The sequence below is a fragment of the Phymastichus coffea genome, unplaced genomic scaffold (assembly GCF_024137745.1).
Source record: "Phymastichus coffea isolate CEN01 unplaced genomic scaffold, Cenicafe_Pcof_1.1 PCOF00065, whole genome shotgun sequence".
Classification (NCBI taxonomy): Eukaryota; Metazoa; Arthropoda; class Insecta; order Hymenoptera; family Eulophidae; genus Phymastichus; species Phymastichus coffea.
In genome coordinates this window covers 186,149-206,015 of record NW_026706876.1, presented here as the reverse complement: position 1 = coordinate 206,015, position 19,867 = coordinate 186,149, and the positions used below count along the sequence as shown (strand labels likewise).

Genomic DNA, 19,867 nt, shown 5'->3' with positions numbered 1-19,867 from the left:
TTATCTCTAATACTTCATATATAGGTTTTCTGTTTCAACTGGTATATTTGGTATGTCAATCCAGTAATCCTGAATACTCATTTATTTCTTCTAAATGATTTTATTTTTATAGAGTTGTTTCTATATCTCTTATTTCTTGCTATTTTTCAATTAATTGTTTCGTTTTCACAAATGTTTTCTGGCAAAGACTGTACAAACTTTCGAGCATCGGTTATGTTGGCCGTATACTTATTTATCTATATATATGCTATTGTACTTGTAATTTAATTTTAATCACTTATATTTATAGCTTATGTTACAACTAATTAGTAGATAACTTATTTATATTTTATGACTATACGTAAGCAGTTCAACTATAGCGCACTAGCGCACGTCCTCATGAGTGCTAGCACTCGAATGCTGCTGCTTAAATTAAATTGCGTTTATTAAAATTGTGGAATCTTAAAAATTTTCTATGTCAATATAAATTTAAAATAAGTGAATCATTAAGACTGGGTTTAAAAGAGGAATAGAAGATGAGGCAAAATGTACAGAAATGTTTGACAATGAGAGTGTAACTGAAAACATATAGCGTCTAGGTCACGAGGTGAAGATGTAGAAGTTTGATGGATTACACGATCAATTGTTTATCTCAACATGATGACATCTGAAGCCACACTTTTATGCGGTGGTAAATTACAAAAAATATTTGAATGTGACTGAATACGTGGCACATATTTGCGTTTTTTTTTATTTTTTATTAATATCTGGATACGTATTTCGTATGCATACATCTGTATCATAGATATTTAAAACGTTGAATGGTTTGATCATCTCCCTTTTTCGGTTACAAAACAAAGAAATACATTTACAAATACGAGTACTTTTAGAAAACATCGATTCTTCTTCAAATGATTTGTTTCTCTGCGATAGTTTGTGTTTTTAATGGAAGTTTTTTGTTCAAATTAAATGCTTTGGATTAATAGATACACAAAACTTAATAAAATTCAAAAGTAAGGGAACCAGGACTCAAATCCACGGCCCTGGACTTGCAAGTCTGATGTTTTGACCACTAGATCGCGGTTACCATCGCTGACGTAACTTCTAATCGTTTGCACATCGCAGACAGAGATATGCTCTGTCATGTTCACTGCAGTTACTGTGTCACGTAGCATACACCCGTCGCATAATAAAGTATTAACTTTATCAGAAAATGCTTTTTCTGTTATAGTAGAAAATATTTTTTTACATTATTTATTGGCAAACTGCTAAAATATTAGAAGAAAACGTCATAAAAGTTTTTCGAAGAGTATGCATTTTACGAAATTCGAATTTTCCCAATGAAAGTACAACGAATATTCGTATATCGGTTGTGTGCAGATAAAGTTTAATTCTCATAATATATTTTTTTAGTATTACTTTTGTTTAATTCAAACAACTGTCAATTTTTAAATTAATCAAAGAAAAATGTAATGGTATTGTTTTAAGGTAGTGTATAACAATAATAAATAGTCCCGAATGTGAGTATTACGTGAGTATAAAAAAATTTCATATAAAGAGATGGAAGATATTATATTATTTCCAATTCGTTTTTCTGAAAATAATAAAATGTACTAAAGAGCAAGAAATTCCATTAATCTCAATTTATCCAGAGTTATAAAAGGTTAAGTAAAAAATTAATAATGAGGTAGTATATGAAAGTACGAAATTATAGGTAAATAAAGCGTATATCTTTTAACGTGAAATTCATATATATACTTTTCAAGAGAATTCATACGAAACAATGTAAATAGCAGTGAAGAATTTTTTATTTTCTTGTTCTCGTAGATCACTAGATTACGCGGATAAACTTATTCTCTTTACTCGCGTTCTAAAGGGGAAATGTTCTCATACGCTGCATTATGAGTTTAGTTTGAGTGAATAAGATTTCTCGTGCACTTGTCATATTTCTTTATTTCTTTATTTTCGGGAATTTACGGTACACTTTTTCAAATTTTTAATTTATATAGCGCTCATGATTCATACTATGTACCTGCGTGGTTGAAATTAGTTATCAATAACCTTCGATGAATTTGAATAAGCTAGTTGACACCATCATGGAAAAGTAATAATGATTTATATGTACACAATGGTCAGTCAACGAATTTAAAAGTTAAAAAAAATAAGGTCGTAGAAAATCTCATTTCAACTCATCAAACAATTTATCATTGAATGCACGTACATACACACGTACACGCGTACGTGAAAAACTCTTCTTCGTGGCAAAGCCGTTTGCTAAAGAGTTATCTCGACGTCTGCCCTCACCCTTGAAACAAGTCGTTCACATCGGACACTATACAGCTTTACACGTGCGTGTATGTTTGCATGTTTGTGTCTATTTGATGTAGTAGCCGGCTTGGGTGCTCAACTGAAAGTTGACGTCATACGTTACTGCAATATACTGGAAAATTGCACTGCCCCCTCTAGGTGCGTGTATATGTAACACAAACCGTACGTGTGCTCTATATCTCGTATACCATAAGGTGTCATTCTGCTAGTATTCTACGCGTGGTGCACGACGTCTCGCAAGTACGTAAATCTTGATTATTCTTTCATGGCTTGTGTCGAGATAAACGGATAGGTTAAATGCCATTAAAACTGCGAGGCTTGATTAATTTTTCTTTTCGTACTGCGATGTGTCTATACTATAAAGTTTTCTTTGATCTTGAAAAAGTGCTTACGATTATCCTTTCATGTTATGGTGTAGATAAATGGCATATACTGCTTAATTAGTCTGAGCTATAATTTATTGGTTTATTAATGATTCTCAATTTCTTTGATTAAATTATTCCGACGTATCGACAATCACAACAATTCAATTACAATATTATTTATATCACTATATTACTAGAAAATCCATTTGAATATTCCATTTGCTAATAAAAGTTTCGATTTTGTTCCGTTGAAAACAAAAGTTAATTATACTCCCTAGATAATTCAATAACTATTAACATAACCTGCCGAAGTATTATTAGAACGTGTTCAACAAGTAATGTTCAATTAACATCAAGATAGCAAGTAGCAGTCGATAACAAAGTTAAATCTTGGATAGAGTGCTTTTTCTGAAAGCTCGGCCATAGGGTAGCTTGTAGCAACAACCTACATCATCTATGCAGACACTAAGTTCGTGCATTAAGGATACGTGCTAAGTATCCTCGGCATATAACCAACTTTCTGTGCACAAACTAGAAGTTGTTGCACTGGCCTTCTGGGTAATATCCATTGTTAGCGAATGCCAAAGAACACAATACGCGGCGCGTGCTGAAGGGAGAAGAGAGAGCTGACACGTTATAACGGTGCGATCGTACCAAGCGGTACTATGCTCTCTCTCTCTCTCTCTCTCTCTCTCTCTCTCACGCGCATTTATAACCCCAGGGAGCTTTTCGCCATTTCTCGCATGCGTTTTCTCTCTTCCTCTCGCCAAAGCTTTATCTTTTGATTTATAATGTCGATAGCGAATGAAACACGGTTGTGGCCGCCGATTCGGCAAACAGAGAGGATCTCACGTGAATTACCGGTGAATATCAGCTGATGATTGGAACCAAATTTTTTTATCTGTCTTATAATGGTTTTCAATCATTTCTACTTAAAATTACTAATGCCTGGAGAAGATTGAAAAGAATGAAACAAGTAGACGATTCATTAAAATGGATAACAATCGCGAACAATATTTTGGAACTCGATACTTGACAAAGCATTCAGTCAAGTATCAAGTTTCAGCATTCGTCTTTAATTAGTTCAAAGGCAAAATTACATGATCAGTAGAAGCATAGCTCTCACGATTCGTTCCATAAAATTGTCTAATCTTTTTCTAGTCATCGCAAGCTCATTCAGAGGAAAGCAGGAACCTTAGCAAATGCCTGTGCAATCGATGGAGTTAGCAAATGCGACGTTTAACAGTATGTTCGTGAAATATGCCAAGCGAGCAAGTAAATCAGATGGGGTAAGCTAGCGCGCAGTAGGAATTCAAGACGCAAACAATGCACAAGAGTGAGCGTGGCGCGCCGCTCGCGACAATAGGAGACCCAATTCGGTCGCGAGTGCAGTATGCGCCTACTATAAGCGATGCGTGCGACTATATATATTGTCGTAAATAGAGCAAGTAGTCTCTCTCTCGAAAGCGAAATATTCGAAATGGAGATGATGCTCGTGATGGCTCATTGTGGCTTTGGCAATCCACACTGGATGACCGCCCGCGCATATATACATATATACATCGTATAAGCGACAATGGCACGCCTGCGATGAATGGAGCGTGCGCGTTCCTGGAACGGAGTGAGCCCTCCTCTCCCCCGAGAGAGAGAGAGAGAGAGAGAGAGAGAGAGAGGGGGAGCCCGCGTACATCTCGTTAGGCGATGCGATATAATTCAGCGTGCGAGAGAGAGAGAGAGAGTACCTTGATGAGATTGATTGTCGTCGCCGCAGTACGTATACACGCTCGATATTGCAGATCAGCTACCTCTCTATCGATATATACCCTCCCACTTCGCTCGATTCGACGGCGTTTCCGTATTAATAGGTAGGGAGAGCCTCGAAGCCGCAGATGTACAATACCAGGACAACGGACCATTCCGTGGCTTTGACTATGCTTCGCGCGCCCAACGATTTGACTCTGTGATATCGTATTTGTTATCGAAACCTTAGTGTCGCTGATTATGCGCCGTGGATGAATAATATACGACGTGCACTTGACATTAGTACCAGACACGATGCTTTATTGTTTATTATTCAATGGTCATTTATATTATTTGCAATAAGGAACAATTTTATGTGATTCAGAAAAACTTATGTATTCTTCTTTGACTTTGGAGTAAAATGAAATGAATAATTCATCATGACGAATCGCATACATTAATTTAGCTGGGAACTTGCGCCGACGATACGTTCCGACTAACTAAAAGCAGAGGAGAAAAAACAAAAAAACGAAGAAGTGTCTGAGTGGCAGTGGTGGAAAGAGTGGCGAGTCGAGTTCGAGTTCGAGTTCGAGAGAAGTGAGCGTACAAGCTTGTGTTATAGCCTCTCAGTAGCTTTTCTCTTTTCTTCTCTTGTCACACAGGTGCGTGACCGCTCGAGTATTTTCCCCAGTGTAACTTGGGCACGAAGCGACGCTGTTATTACGACTCGAGAGGGCCAAGCGTACATAAAGGAGAGAACATGCGCAACCAGTGCGAGAGAGAGAGAGAGAGAGAGTACGTTTTGTTGCAGCACCCAGCAACGCGACAAAGTGAGCCCCCGAGACAAATGAAGAAGTCTAAGCGCGCACGGATTTCTATTTATGCAAATTTTCAGCTTTCCCCACCTTTTTTTTTGCTCTCTCACCACGGCGAAAATTTTTTCTAGATTATTTTTTTATACCGTCGTCGGAAATTCGCTTACGCAGTGGTCGAGCTTGCAAGTTCATTAAGATGATAATTTTCATTTGCATTGTGTCTTGGAAATAATATAGCCTTGATTAAGCAAAAAACTTGGTTTATTAAAGTTGAGTGTTTGTCTAACGAAATATTCTTTTTACAAAATTGTACATAATATTAATTTGGCTCGAAGTTTGTTTTGTGTGAAAGTTCATGTTAAAACCTTAAATAAAAAACTTTAAATAAACTTTTAACGTCGCATCGTGCATTCATGAAACTAACTTAATAACGGTAAGATTTAGAGAGTAACTTTCCTAGATGGTTTATTCTGAAAATCCGAAATGGATAATATTTGAAACAAGATTTTGTGCCTAGGAATCTTTCACATCGACTTAGTTTCAAAACTATAGCATGCACTCAAAAAATTGGTATATGCTACGATTTGAACGTTAAATTGGATAAAAAATATTTAAAAACTATGTAAATTATGTTGATTCTATCATTACGTTAAGAGCTAAAATTGAGGAGCCAATTATTTCATATCAAAGCCAAATTCCATTTTACCTTTGTAAACTAACTTACGAATCAACAGTGAAGAGAAAAACCCAAAGAGAGAAAGAAAGAAAAGCTCACAAGAGCAAGTGTCATTAGCGGTAGGGGCGGCGAAAGAGAGCGGTCTTGGGTGCAAGAGTAGAGAGCGGTGCCACCCATGCGTGTGTCAGACACCCTAATAGCCTCAACGAAACTCTGCGTGGCGGCGGCGGCGCTGACGCATCATTATATCGGACTGCCGGCCACGCGAAACCAAGCTACGCTGCTCCAGCTGGCGCCGCGCTGCTGTCATCGGGTTTCTAATTGTCGGCCTTTGTCCCCTTGATCCCCCCAGACCGCAAGTAGTTTTGTGCAGTTACCACCTTTCTTCCTCCTCCCTCTCGTAAAATTATGATGCGAGACTCGCCTTCCATAATGCTTCTACTTCTGACTTAATTCGCATTATTGACCGTTCGCAGATTTTTTTTACTTTGGTTTTGCTAGCTCATCCAATTAGGCGCTTGTTTGTTGAATGAAGGGCTTCTCTAGTTTTTACTTTTCGTTCTAACTAACTTTCAATGCGGCTGTAGTTTAACAAGACTTTTTTATTACCCTCTAAAATTTATAGTCGTTTATTTATTTTAAACAAATTTCTTTTCTTATCTGAACCAAGTTTATTCGACAAACCGGAACTAAGCAAAAAATTTAAGTGCAGTACACGTACAAGGGATTTGAGAAACATGAACGAAAGTTCTTTTGAGTGGCAACATCGTTGAAATAGCTATAAGTATTGGATACAAAACTAAGTAGGAAAACAGATTAACTGAGTTTACTTTTATTCTTGGGCAAAAAGAATTGGATTTAATATGTTTTTAAGCTTTGTGGAGTCAATATTATATTATAACTATAAATGACAAAATGTAACAATACTATTTTTATTGGAATTTCTTAGAATCCGGAGAAAATATATCGAGTGGCAATGTAAGTAGTACAAATCGATTTTAGACCGACATGCAATAATGTTTCCATTTAAAAAAGTATTCTATATTAATAATAATAACAGTTTAAAAATAAATAATTTTAATAGTTTTATTCTACAATGTTAAAAGATAAATTGAATAAAATATAAGACTATGAAAGCTCATAAATTCGTTGGACGTTCATATATTTTATCGCACCGACAAGTTATCTCAAAGTATATCGCATTCTGGCAGTAATATTTCTTTTAATAAAAGTATAATTCTAGAGAAAGAAAGTAAAATATGAAACTTCAACATTTAATTCCCCAAGTGACATCATCGCGAGGCGAGCGCAACAGAAAAAGTCAGCCAAGAATATCAGAGGCAGGACGAAAAAGGACAAGTCGGAGTAGGCAAAATGAAACGAGCGCGTGTGCGCTGGAAAGGGAAATAAATTGTATCCTCTTGGGGATATTGGTTCGGGCCTATCTTGCACGTAAGCTCGGGAATATCGTTTGATAGTGATTTGGTACTTTTAGCGGTTAAACGACACTTTCCCCTGTAACTCGTGTGTTGCCCGAGCGCGGATAGACAGAGAAAAAAATCCCGGAAAAATTTGTTTTCATGTTTGCTATCCCTCGGAAAGGCGCGCAAAGCATTCTGGTTGCACACGGGCTTTCCAATGATTTAACGAGCTCTCGTTGAAAATTCGTAAGCTGACAAGCTCGTCGAGAGCTTTACGAGTTGGCCGCTCGTATTCGCTGTTGCCGGCAAAACTTCGTTTATCGCGAGCCCGCGAGAGCCAGAGATTTGGTCCTTTCATTACTCTGCGTCGAGAGCGGTTCTGCTGCTACTGTGAGTGTCATTTCGTCATTTCCTGAATGGCGGGTCGAATTGCCCTTTTCCAAGCGCATTGTATTACTGGGTTGAAAGCTTGTCGTTAATATTAATGATCGCAACAGGCTTATTTGATAACTATCAACGACTTTCCGATTTTGTTTTTTGAGTTTTATTTCCATTGATATTTGTAAATGTACTCGTATTGAAGACCATTTTTCAAAGTAAAATCATAAATAAAATCATACAATACTTACTGGTTTCCGGAATTCTCGTATCACGAGCGACTAGAAGCTGGGCTGCAAGTGAAGCCCTATGACCAGAAGTACTTTCAGCTACGCATTCGTATCTACCGCTGTCTTCCGGTCGTGCCGACGATATCACCACTTTTGATCGCCGTCTGCAAAATAAAGCAGTCAGTCAAAAAACCAGTATCAATTATTGCTATTACAAAGAGATTCAATTGATAGCTGAGGAAAAATTCTTTCCGCGTGCGTTGGAATGAAATGCATAAGCAGACAGTAGAAGAGCAGGGAGAATAAAGAGACGTTGCAGTCGTCGCTTGCACGTTTATATATATATATATATATACATACACACATTTATGATATATATACGTATACGAAGCCCTTGTGTACGCGTTCAAGTCTGCACCTCGCCAAGGGTTTTAACAAGGATTTCATTTCATTTACATATCTTCCCTATCCTACAAGTATATGAATACAGACTTCTTCTAGTAGTTGGACGCACTCGCTTTTCGCTCTTTTACTTCTTCTATCTCTCTTACTTTGAAAAAGGGGGTTTCAACTCTTTCATCGCGTACTCAGCTGCCCTTTATTAAACTCGGCCATTTCTTTTCTCCTTCACTCTCTTGCTCGTGCGAATAATTAACTACGAGTGCCTCGTTGATTTTTCGCTGGACCGTAACTTTGAACTTTCTTTCTTTCCGATGGATTTTCTATACCTTCGAATCCTATAATGCTTTCTTGCACCTCGGCTTTCGCTTGTCATAAAGGTAACTTGAACTTCTCGCCTCGTTGTTTCAGTCACTGAGAATGTAATCGTTAATTCATGAAATGGCGTAAAAGCTATTGAAGGAGCTTGAACAAGGCACAAAGAATATTGCTATTTTATTACTTTGTATTGTTCTGCTTGAGCAGACAATTTCTTCAAGTAACGATAAACATAAAAGCTAAAGTGTTTTGTGCCTTTTGTTTCTTTTGGTTATTTTCTTATTATCATTTTCAATCGACTAATGCACCTCAAGACATCACTCTTAATCTCTTGTTCAGTTATTATTATTTCAGTTTTTACTTCGATTTTCACAATAATTAAAAATTTCTTTTTTATTCTTTTCAAAAAATTATATAATCTTTAAAATATGATCTAGAAAAATTGAAGCCTTCATGATATACATTCAACAACTATATTTGAGTGACAATGCTTAGAAGAATAAAAATAGATAGGTATTCAAAATTCAAAGCGATGTGCGCTTGTAAGTGAGCGAATGCAATATGTTCTTCGTCGGATTAACTTTTATTTTTTATTTTTATGGATTGCTTTTATACTTCTTTTATAGAGAGTCTAACTCTCAATCCAGTCAATCGAATGGTTCACTTACACTCACTCAATTTTCAAAGTTCTACTAACCGATGTGCGTTGTCTTTTAGTAGGCACTGTCGGGTAGAATAAACAGTCGACTAAACCTCTGGAACTTTAATTAAAAATACTTTGAATTCATCAATATGTGTAAAAAGAAATATTAAGATACGACCACTTGGTTGAAACTTTACAGATTTATAGTTGCGAGCACTGTTAATTTTTTAGCCTCATCAGAGTAAAAATATAAATTTTCAAGTGGAGTATTCATAAATGGAGAAGTAGGTATATAGCAGTAAATGCAAGTAACCCATCCATGGACTTTCACGATATCAAATCTAAAAGTCAAAAGAGAAGAGGGAGAGGAAGCTTATACGCTTTTAAGTGGTAAGCCATTCCGATATCGAAATCAATACATATATAATGCATATATGTGGACATATTATGTGCATAGAATATAACTGCGGAAAAGATACATATATACAGTACAATTCCAGTCCTGAATTTGGGTATCAAGTGAAACGACCGGTTTGCATATACTTTCGTTAGTTTTATACCTCGGTCTACCCTCGATTCACTCTTTTTTCAATTAAACGTATTACATTTCACATTTAGCTGGACAGAACTTTTGCTTACTCCGTATCCACGTACAGCGAAATCGAGTAACTGGAGGCGTGCGTTGCGCGGCGCCGGCGGGAAAATAAAGCAAATTAGGCTCTCAATGCGGGGCGCATTCAAATAGCTCGAGAGTTGAAAATTCCGTTTTGAATTTTTCAATCGCACACATTGCGCATAGCGAGGGGGACGACGTTCAATAAGAGAACTTTAATTCTCGGTAGTTTATATTGGTACGTTTGGCGAGTGAGCGCGAGCTAGCCAGCAAGCGTATCTGGCAAACAATGCAAATCGCGTTTTAAATATTCACACCGTTAACCGCATCGAAATTGTACCGCGTTTTGCTTTCCGCTTGAAGAACGAGCCCTGCCTGCAGATATCCCCTGGCGATGCTCTCGAGAAGGACGAATAAATAAACTTTCTCTTGCCCTGTTTTTGCTTGTACGCTTGCAATTTTGCGAATTATTCAAATCTCGCGTTCGTTCGTTCGTTCGCTCGTTCGTTCCGACTGTATTGACGTCCATTGATAACTCGTTAACTAGGTCAGCGCTGCTGCACCCGTTGCTGTGAATGAATATCCTTCAATCGTCAGGCAAACTAACATGACAAAAGCCGCACGCAGTCTTACGAATGGAAAACCGGCCTCGAAACTCCGATTTGGCGCTGTAATGCTGGAAAAAAAAAAGAGAACTCGCAATGTCAATCGGCGCGTGAATGAACGTACCCCGCAAAGAGCTCGTTCATAGATTGTCTCTTCGAGTCCGCCTAATGCGCGCGCACGTAGAGCCCCAAGCAACGCTAGCAGCAGTAGCCAAAATTAAGATCACGAGGGCAAAGTGCGCAAACTGGAGCTTTTCGTAGGTAATTCAACGTGAACCCGCAGAAACAAGATGAAAGGAAAGCAGCAGCGGCGAGCAACGTCGGCTGTAGCTCGCTCTCTTGCATGAACGAGGTGGAATACATAAATAGATTGCCACTGCCGTGCGTATACGCGTTCCTCCTCGGCTCACTCTTTGGCGCGCGCACGAGAGAGAGAGAGAGAGAGCTTTCTTTCTCTCTCGCTCTCCCATTCTGGGTTCTTTTGAGAGAGTAGCAGTAGTCTAGACGGAGTGTCGATTTTTGCCACCGCACCAAATTAGAAACCCACTTCTCTCTCTCTCTCTCTCTCTTTTACTCTTGCTTTCTGTCCACCCTCTCAGCTTCTTATATATACCAGTGTACTTTCTTCTCTCTCCCTCTTCTTATTTTCTTGCCTCTCAGCGACATCAGTTTACTGTGGATCCGCGTAGACTCGACTATTGCTCTGCACACATACTGAGTAGACATGTTATTACGATCAATGAGCTCTTTCTGGCCCACTCGACGACCTTTCAAGTAGAGCTTTTCGTTTGTTATCCGCAGTAAGAAAGTGATTTGAGATCTACTGATCGTGTGTTATTATAGATAACTTTTTAATATCGAAGTTAATTTCCCGTATTTTCTGTATTGGCGGGCATTAATTAGATAAATGTGGCTGAAAGGGCAACGCTGAATGAATTAGATAGATATCTCAGTCTAGATCGTATAAATAATACTCTTGGCAACGTGCGACAACTTTCGGGAGGGCATTCCCTCTTGGCAGCGTCGCACTAGCTTCCTACTTATTTGTTATGTAAGATTTTGTTAGCTTTGCGGATATCGTTGCACCTGAATGCACTCGAGATGACTTTCGAACGGCTTGGATTGGAGCCACGTGGCTCTCTCTACCTCTGTCTCTTAGATGCAAGCACATAAAGCTTTCATTGCACGCCGTCATTGGATATGTATGAAGCGAGACCGAGCTTGAGTGCATTATGAATTATGTCAAAACATTTAATTGGATTCAAATTTCAAAGTGAGCTTACAAATGAATGTCCTTCTTATTAGATTCCATTTGCGCAGTGAACGCGCTCGTTTATGGTACACTTTGCATAAATATTTCGTGCCCCGCAAGTGCGTGCTTCGCGTTCACATAGATTATTTGATGGTCACGGGTTTTCAATTAGCGCGGTGACTCACAATAAAGATTCCTTGTTATTTGCACAAAATCTCAAAATAGATCGAATGATTAACTGACATACTGTGTATTATTTTACGAACATTCTTCCTGTATAGTGTTAATAGTAGGCAAGAAACAGTAGGCCAGGTCCTTAAATAAATTTAATTCGCTTGATGTTGAAGTTATTATTTTGTACTGCCGCTTCTTTACATTACACGCGTCTTTCACTACAAATTCCAGCAAGTTTAACTGGATCAATCGCTATTTAGAAAAAATCTTGTTGAGTGTCGCATAACTCCGCAAGTTATACATGCGTCAGGTACCTAGCTCCTGGACTTGCGACAATCGGAGTTTACTCGGCGCTCTTCGATGGGCAACACCGAGATGACGGTGTGGCGAGAGGATCCAATTTTATTTCGGCTGTTTGTGGCAGAGTCGTTGACTGCTATCACCGGAGTCTTGAGGGCTGGCAACCTCTTGCTGTCAGCGACCTCGTCTCCGGTGGGTGATGTTGCTTGTAGTCCGATGACCGCCTCTCGTCTCTTCTCTAGGTGACTTTAAAGCGGAGCCTTGCCGATTTGGCGTCGAGCAGCTCGCGAACCGAATGTTGTCGGTCCTGGGCCGTTGAGTGTCAATTCGATACTACTTATTCCTTCGAACAGCACGCGGTTTTCTTTGACAGGCGATGCCTATAGCACCCCAATCGCACGCATCACCTCGCAGTTTGAGTGTTTCAAGCGAAATATTCGTTACAACTTATATTTCTTCAAGTCGCAAACAATGATCCATCGATATTATAACCTAATGACACTAAGTAGAAAGCTGTCAATACATACGAAAAATATCATCTTAATTTATGAATAATTCACGAGTATGCAGGCAAAAGAGTATCGAAACAAATTGAAGCTGAGCAGCCCATCGAACGAACATGATATCCACCTGAAAAATAATTAAAGGAAGCCACGCTACGAAGGAGACGGAAGAATAGCACCGATACAGCTCTGCACTTGAGCTCGATAAAGAATGATCTACGACACATCGGCAGCAGTTTCTAAAAGCGAGCGCTAAAAAAACAAGTACACACGCACATCCAGGTTAAAAGAAGTAACACTTGTGAGAGGGAGAGAGAGTTTCCATTACACTGCGGAAAATGGATGTCTAATGACATCTCGAGGTGAAGTTGCGCAGACATACATATACTAGTAAGCGATCCGTCTTGTAATGGGAACTGCACTGCGTGTATCTTTCTTGTTTTTCCTTCCAACCCTCCACGCGCGGGCAAGTAGTTAATGGTTTTCTTTTGAGGCTCGCGGCGAGCGCGCGCTAATGCTGGCTTGTGTTGTTGCTCGTGGGTGAGCTTCTGTTTTTTCTATCGCAACTTTTCGTGTACCGAGGTGTAGCATCGCATTCGATCTTTCTATTATGAGCCCTTCGGTCTAAGATTAAGCTATCATCATCAGGCGCGTGCGTGCATGCTTCAAGAGAAGACGGGCTTTTCGTGTTTCTTGTTTTTTTTTCCTCTCCCTCCGAACGATGGCGCAGAGTAAGCTTTTTCCTGCTCTCTCTCTCTCTCTCTCTCTCTTTGCTTTTTTTAGGATGCTACGCTGTACCAAGGAAAAACATTTACCGTATGAATTACTCTAGGATTATTATCAGAACAAATGTTAGTTTACTTTCAGAAGCCAGCCTCCGCCCGTGTTTCTCTTTTTGCTGAATAGCTATAATGAAAGTACCTTTTTCTCACGAGCCCTCACGTATAATGTGACGTTACTCTAGACTTTGCTTCGTGTTTGTTCGAAGAAACATTATATTTTGATTAGATGCTTGACATTGCATTGGAATGAAATTTCATGAAAATACATTTACATGGATAAAATTGTGTTTGAAATGATTCACAAGAAAAATATTCAAATTATCAAATCATGGATGTTATTGAACTCTAAATTAATATTTGAGAATATTTATTTGAGAAAGTAAGCGTGAATACGAAAGTGTCATTGAGATCGATAAAATAATGAACATCAACGACGAACAACCTCGAAATTTTGCAATACAAAGTTACGATCTTAGAAATTCATTAGAATCAGGCAGTCGAGCGCAAGTGAAATTCTTTGGTATTTCCTCGGCATCTGAGCTACTAGTGCACGGCCAATGCCACGCGCACTGCATCTACGCTTCTACGCTTGGCTCGCGACAAGTACGAGTGAGAGGTGATTAGCCGCAAAGCGAACGAACGCCGTAAGCGCGCATTGGTGGTTCAAAACCGCTAGACTACGCGACGTGAATTCTTTCTTTTTAGCTCTTCAAAAGAATAAACGCGACGCCTAATTTTAGCAGGCTGCGACGTGCGTAAACCAGTGCCGTAGTGGCTTTAGCTCGGAACCTGTGAACTGGAGTGATGTGTCGTTTTCACAGCTCCGTGCGCTCTTCTTTTTCGATGTAGTTCATTTGGCTTTGATGATGTACGTTCTTATTTTTCTCACGATGTATTTTTCTTTCGACGTGTCACGGATCATTCTTGAACTTGACGCGTTCAAGACGTTCCACTATTTATTTATTCAGAGTTTTATGAATCAAGTGGCTCTGACAGACAAATTTTTCTGCTAGTGACAGTTATGAATCATAAATAAATAAATAATGACTGATATTCCTTATTTTCGAGTGAGTAATGCCAATGAAGCGATTTAAATTGAAATATTTTTGTAAATAAATCCATTTGGATCTTAGGCAAAGCACAATATCGAGAGCCTCATCCGCGATAAACAGTTTCAAGACGATAAATCAATCGGTGAAGCGAGCTCAACGTTGAAATTGGAAAAGCCTCCGAAAATAAGATGAAATTTACAGACAAAACAGAAAGAAAGGGTAATCGGCGTTCGAAGGTAGAAGTAATCATTGAAAGTAAAGCCAACGGAATTTAAGGGTTTGCGCTCACGCGACTCGAAAAATTCATATATCTTCGGAGGATGTAAAGCTTTAAAGCGGGGTGTCTGTTGCACGCAACGGAAATGGAAGGATTTTCACTTTAGAGCCAAATACCTCCATCTTCTTGAATGTATAGTATATAATCGAAAAAGTTTATTTGACGTAGAGTGAGAGGGTGACATTACATCTTTTTGAAAAAGTACATCCCCTCTTTACAAGGCAGCGTCGATTAACTGGCTTTGCTAGGCGATGATTTATCATTGCCCGACACCTGAGTATTAGTTTTTCAACGTCACGCGATTTTTCAGTGTCTTTCGCGTCGTGCACTTCCGGCATACTTTGAACAATCAGGATGGTTGAAAAGAAAGAGAGAGAGAGAGAAAGCGTGTATATAAAACTTTTTTTTATAAACAAAAGGAAATTTTTTTCTAAACGTGAGTTCATTCTGCAACGATTCACTAACTTTTGTTCTGTATTCTGTTCTGGATACCAAGCAAGTTTTGAAAAAAAAATACGAATCTCTTTTATTTATATCGAGTTTGATTTCCATGAGGATTTGCATCCCTTGAGTACGCGTTATGCTGCGTTGAATGCAGCTTTATTGATCTTGAGTATATTTTGAAATATTGTGTAGTATTGAATGACTATGCCAAGTAATATTCATTTTCGCTGAATCTTTGAAAGTGCAGGAGGGCAATTAACAACAGCGCGAATTAATAATATTTTCACTTCGAATTAATTTTCGTCATTTGATTTTCCGCGAAACGCAAACTTGATGTATGATTTGTTCACTTGCTCTGGGCGCCATACCGTGACAAATTGGAAATTGAATTTTGCCGCAAACTGCAAACTCGGCGAGTTCTATCTCGCCTTCGCGGTGTTAAATCGTGACCTAAGAAATAGGTTTTTTGATCTGTCGAACATCGAAACCGCGGAGGCATCCTGTTAATCTTACTGCGGTATCGAGGAAACTTTGCCCTCTTCGTAGTTCTATGGCCCATTTCGAGGTGAAGGTAAAAGGGCGTCAGTTGTTAACTTGACGTGAACGACGTGGCAGAGTCCGAAACTTACTGAAGTAAACCGTTAGGCAATCCCATCGGCTTGAGGATCGCGCCCAGTAAATATGGCTCGCAGCAATTACTTAACGAACCTCGCACGCCCGGCGGCTCGCCTTAACTGCACGAGTTATACTCTCTAGCATTTCGATAAATTCATGGCCATTTCGCAGCTCTATTCTGCACGGCAAACATCAGTTTGCACTTAGTTCTATTGACTAACATTAGTGTGGTAGCAGAGCATATTGCTCTGTTTTAAACTTATTATTTCCTCGTGAAAAAGTTTCACAAAAGCGTCATAAGCGTAGGTCCTGATACATGCGCGCCAACCTAGAAAACCCCGACTGGCGCTGTGTGTTTAGATTCTCTTGCTTGCAAAGGAGGCCCGAAGAAAAGTTTGTCAAGACAAAAAAGAAAGTAGCAGAAGAGAGCGGCAGAATCTCGCTCAGAAGAAAGGGGTAGCACTCCGCCATTGAACTCAAGTAGAATAACCGAAAGCTCGCGGAGAGCGCAAGTTCGATCGCGCGGCCCAAGAAAAAGTAGCGAGCTCCCTTTTCATCGTCGCGACCGCTCGCGCGCACAAGCACACACACACACACACACACACACACACACACACACACACACACATACTTGCGGCTTTTTTTTCTCCCCTTCTTCTTTTTGAACAAAGCGAATGAGACAAAGAGGATGAGAAGACTCGGCGTATAGTTTCTTCTGCGGTCGGGAGCCTCGACGATGAAGTGGCCAGAGTGAAGTCCTCTGGAGAGCCCTTGTCTCCATATTCCTTCGCTACTATAGGCTCACTCGTCTGGGAAAAATTGAAAAATGAGAGGAAGATCGAGCAAAGATATGGCCAGACCCTGCTCCCCCCCCCCCCCCTTTTTTTAAGCGTTACTGCGAAATTGAATATTTCAACAGAAACAAGGATTTTTTACTTGGCTTAAAAACTGATACTGATGAAAAAAGAATTATTCAAGTACCTGTTATAACATCAACTACCTCTTTATGTCCAATTCGCTTAGTCTAGCTTCTGCTTGTTTAAATAATTTCCGAGAAGTCGCTAAAATCTGATTGAAATTCATTGAGATAAACTTAGCACAAAGCATTAAATATTATTTAATCAGATTATTCATTTCTACTTGAAACTTGGCAAGCGGATAATTACTTAATCTGCGTTTAGCAGATTTAAATGAATTTCTCGAAATTTGAAAGTGATCTAGAAACGGATTTATGCTAATTTGACGAAAAAAACAGACGACGTTTAATGTGAAATTATATTCATTACCTTGATACGAGGTGTAACGAGTAAAGATAAATTGTCTCCCAGGCAAGCTCGATATATAAAAAATTGATGAAGGTCTAGAAATGCGATGGAGCGCAAGAAAAAATCTCGTTAAAAAATTGGGAAGGCTTCCTGTCACGGGGAAATGTCTGGCTTATAGCGGAGTACGCGATCGCGGTATGCTGGTTTTGCAGCGGAAGTATCCTAAATGAAAGTTCGACCCTTCTTACGATGCCGAAGCTATCGATACTACATACAATCCTTCACTCTCACCGGCGTTTGAAAGTTATGATGATCGAAATAGAAAGAGGAAAAAAAAACAGTTTATGCATAAATGTGTCGTATGCGATAAACTTATATCTTCAGATTCATTATCCAATTCACGACGATTCGAGATTTTGCTTTCAACGTTACAGTGTACCAATTCATCCATCATTAACACGAAGAATGTACGAAGTCGATTATTATTGTTCATTATAAATTTTTGTACATTGAACAACAAAGTTGTTTGTCATCTATGATCAAATATTTAATGGTTTATTCTAGTACCGTTACAATAGCATTAAATATTCGAGACACAATTGTAATATTTCATTGTTATATATTAAATACTTAACATCGTTTTAAAAATAAAAAAAATGGGAATAATCACCATCAAATAAATGACGAAAAAAAATGGCTAAAGGCCCCGAACCTACATGATAGTTGATTACATTCACAAGTCTTCTTTTCATTTAGCAGTCGCATTTGCGTCCAACATATATCCGCGTTAGTAAGGCAAAGCGCTATAAATCAGCATCGCTCCAGTTCCTTGGTCTAGACAGACGATAAGTAAGTAGGAACATGCCGCTGAAAAGCGCGAAGAGAAAAAAAATAAGCTACATATCGCCTTCAAAAAAGCTAAGTCGAAAAGAGAGTTGAAGAGGAAAAATAACGAAGCTTCACCCGACGACCCACAAATCCCTTCGAGCATAGATCGCGAAGAGTGAGAGATCAGAACACTCGAGGGGCTTTCGCATCGTCAGATTCATTTCCCGCCTCTTTACGACGCGAGAATTTTCAATGAGAGTTATACCGATCATACCGGTACTCTTTTTTTCATCCATGTACAGCTGGCTCTCATTTATTGAGAGAGACAGCTGAATTTCATTCAGAGTTTCTTGGCACTTTGACAGAGAGATGCCTCTTACGAACATGCACGTTGTGTGTATATATACACACACAAACACAGCTTCGGCTGCTACTACTAGCTCCCCGTCAACTACGTTTCTGTGTCACGTTGCGCGTCGCTAATATTAACAGTATTAGCTCCGACGAGCGTCAGCTATCTCCTATATATATATATATATATATATATATATATATATATATATATATATATATAGGATAGGATATATATATATATACATGCGTCGAAAACACTTTATGCCTTGCGAGGCGGAATGACATTTTCTTCGTTAACATGTGCTAGTTTTTCTTTTTCTATAGGGGCGGCAACCAGCGATTGTCTTCTGTTTCTGTACGATCATCTTGAGTTACGTCGAGGATTCTGGTAATTGCAAGGCCGCCTGAGCTTACGCAAGGCTCGTGTTTCTTTTGAATTATTATCTTGGTCTATTAGAATATATAAGGGTAGGATCAACGTCACTCACTCAGCTGTATTACCTCAACGTTTTGCTTAATAGCGCTTGTCGTTTGGCGATTACTTTACGCAGCAAACAGCCTTAATTGTGACGACAGCAGTAAAGAAGGTATTTCACTATGCGGAAGTGTCGTCGCCGCGGGCGCTATACGAGATAAAGCGAGATAGCGACAAACCTTTCCTTCAACCTATATATATGAAAGACAATATATATGTTATGGTGGAGCCACCAAGTATAAGGAAGAATATATCACGAGTTGTTCTTGTCAGATTCCTACGTTGTTCTCTCTTCTTTTACTACGCTATTTGAGGATGAAATAAAGCGAAACACTATCACGCTACGTTTGTACGTTGGATCTTATGCAGCTTATATTGAACCTTTTTCCGTATAATTTCTCTTTTCTTTTCTAATATATTGTTGATCATTTGAGTGATAGAATCTTTAAAAATCACGCGATATAATTTGAGGAGGCACATAAAAAATGAAGCATGAATAATTTGAAATTATGACCCATTTGAAATTCCATTTAGCATTGAATTTCACATTTGCTACTGTATTTTTAGAATACAGTAGTAAATAAGTAGTTATAACATGGTAAGCACGAACGCCTCAATTAGCGCGTGCCCCGTGAGTTTTGTACATTTGCCATGCTAATTAGTCAGAACGTATCTCTAATTTAACGCGAGTTCATTCTGACGTTAAACATTGGCCGTTGTAATTCCGATTACGGGGTGGTGATTTTGAGGCATTATTTTTTGCTGTTGTTATTATTGACGATTCGATGGAATGTAGCTCATATCGACTTGATCCGATAAAACAACGGAGCAAACCACTAAATGATAAAAGCTCTGTACGTTTGTTGGTGTGCGCGTGTGTGTGTGTGTGTGAACAAGGAGTTATTGATTTGTTTGTGGTATGTGTTATTGAGAGCTTGGAAAGTTTGTTCAAGCGATTTTTACTGAATAAACATCAAAGAGTTAATCAACGGAGTGTTTCGGTCTGAGCGGAAAGTATAATTCGTTTTTATATATT

General features: G+C 38.9%; 1 protein-coding gene across 2 annotated transcripts in view; it reads right to left on the bottom strand.

Moving 5' to 3' along the window:
• Window positions 1-19,867, bottom strand: part of LOC131667392 (protein vein) — a 175,700-nt gene that overhangs the window by 62,287 nt on the left and 93,546 nt on the right. For both annotated transcript variants that reach the window (XM_058940773.1, XM_058940772.1), the window contains exon 3: window positions 7,954-8,096. In XM_058940773.1, the coding sequence (XP_058796756.1) occupies window positions 7,954-8,096 (143 nt within the window). The remainder of the gene's footprint in view (window positions 1-7,953; window positions 8,097-19,867) is intronic.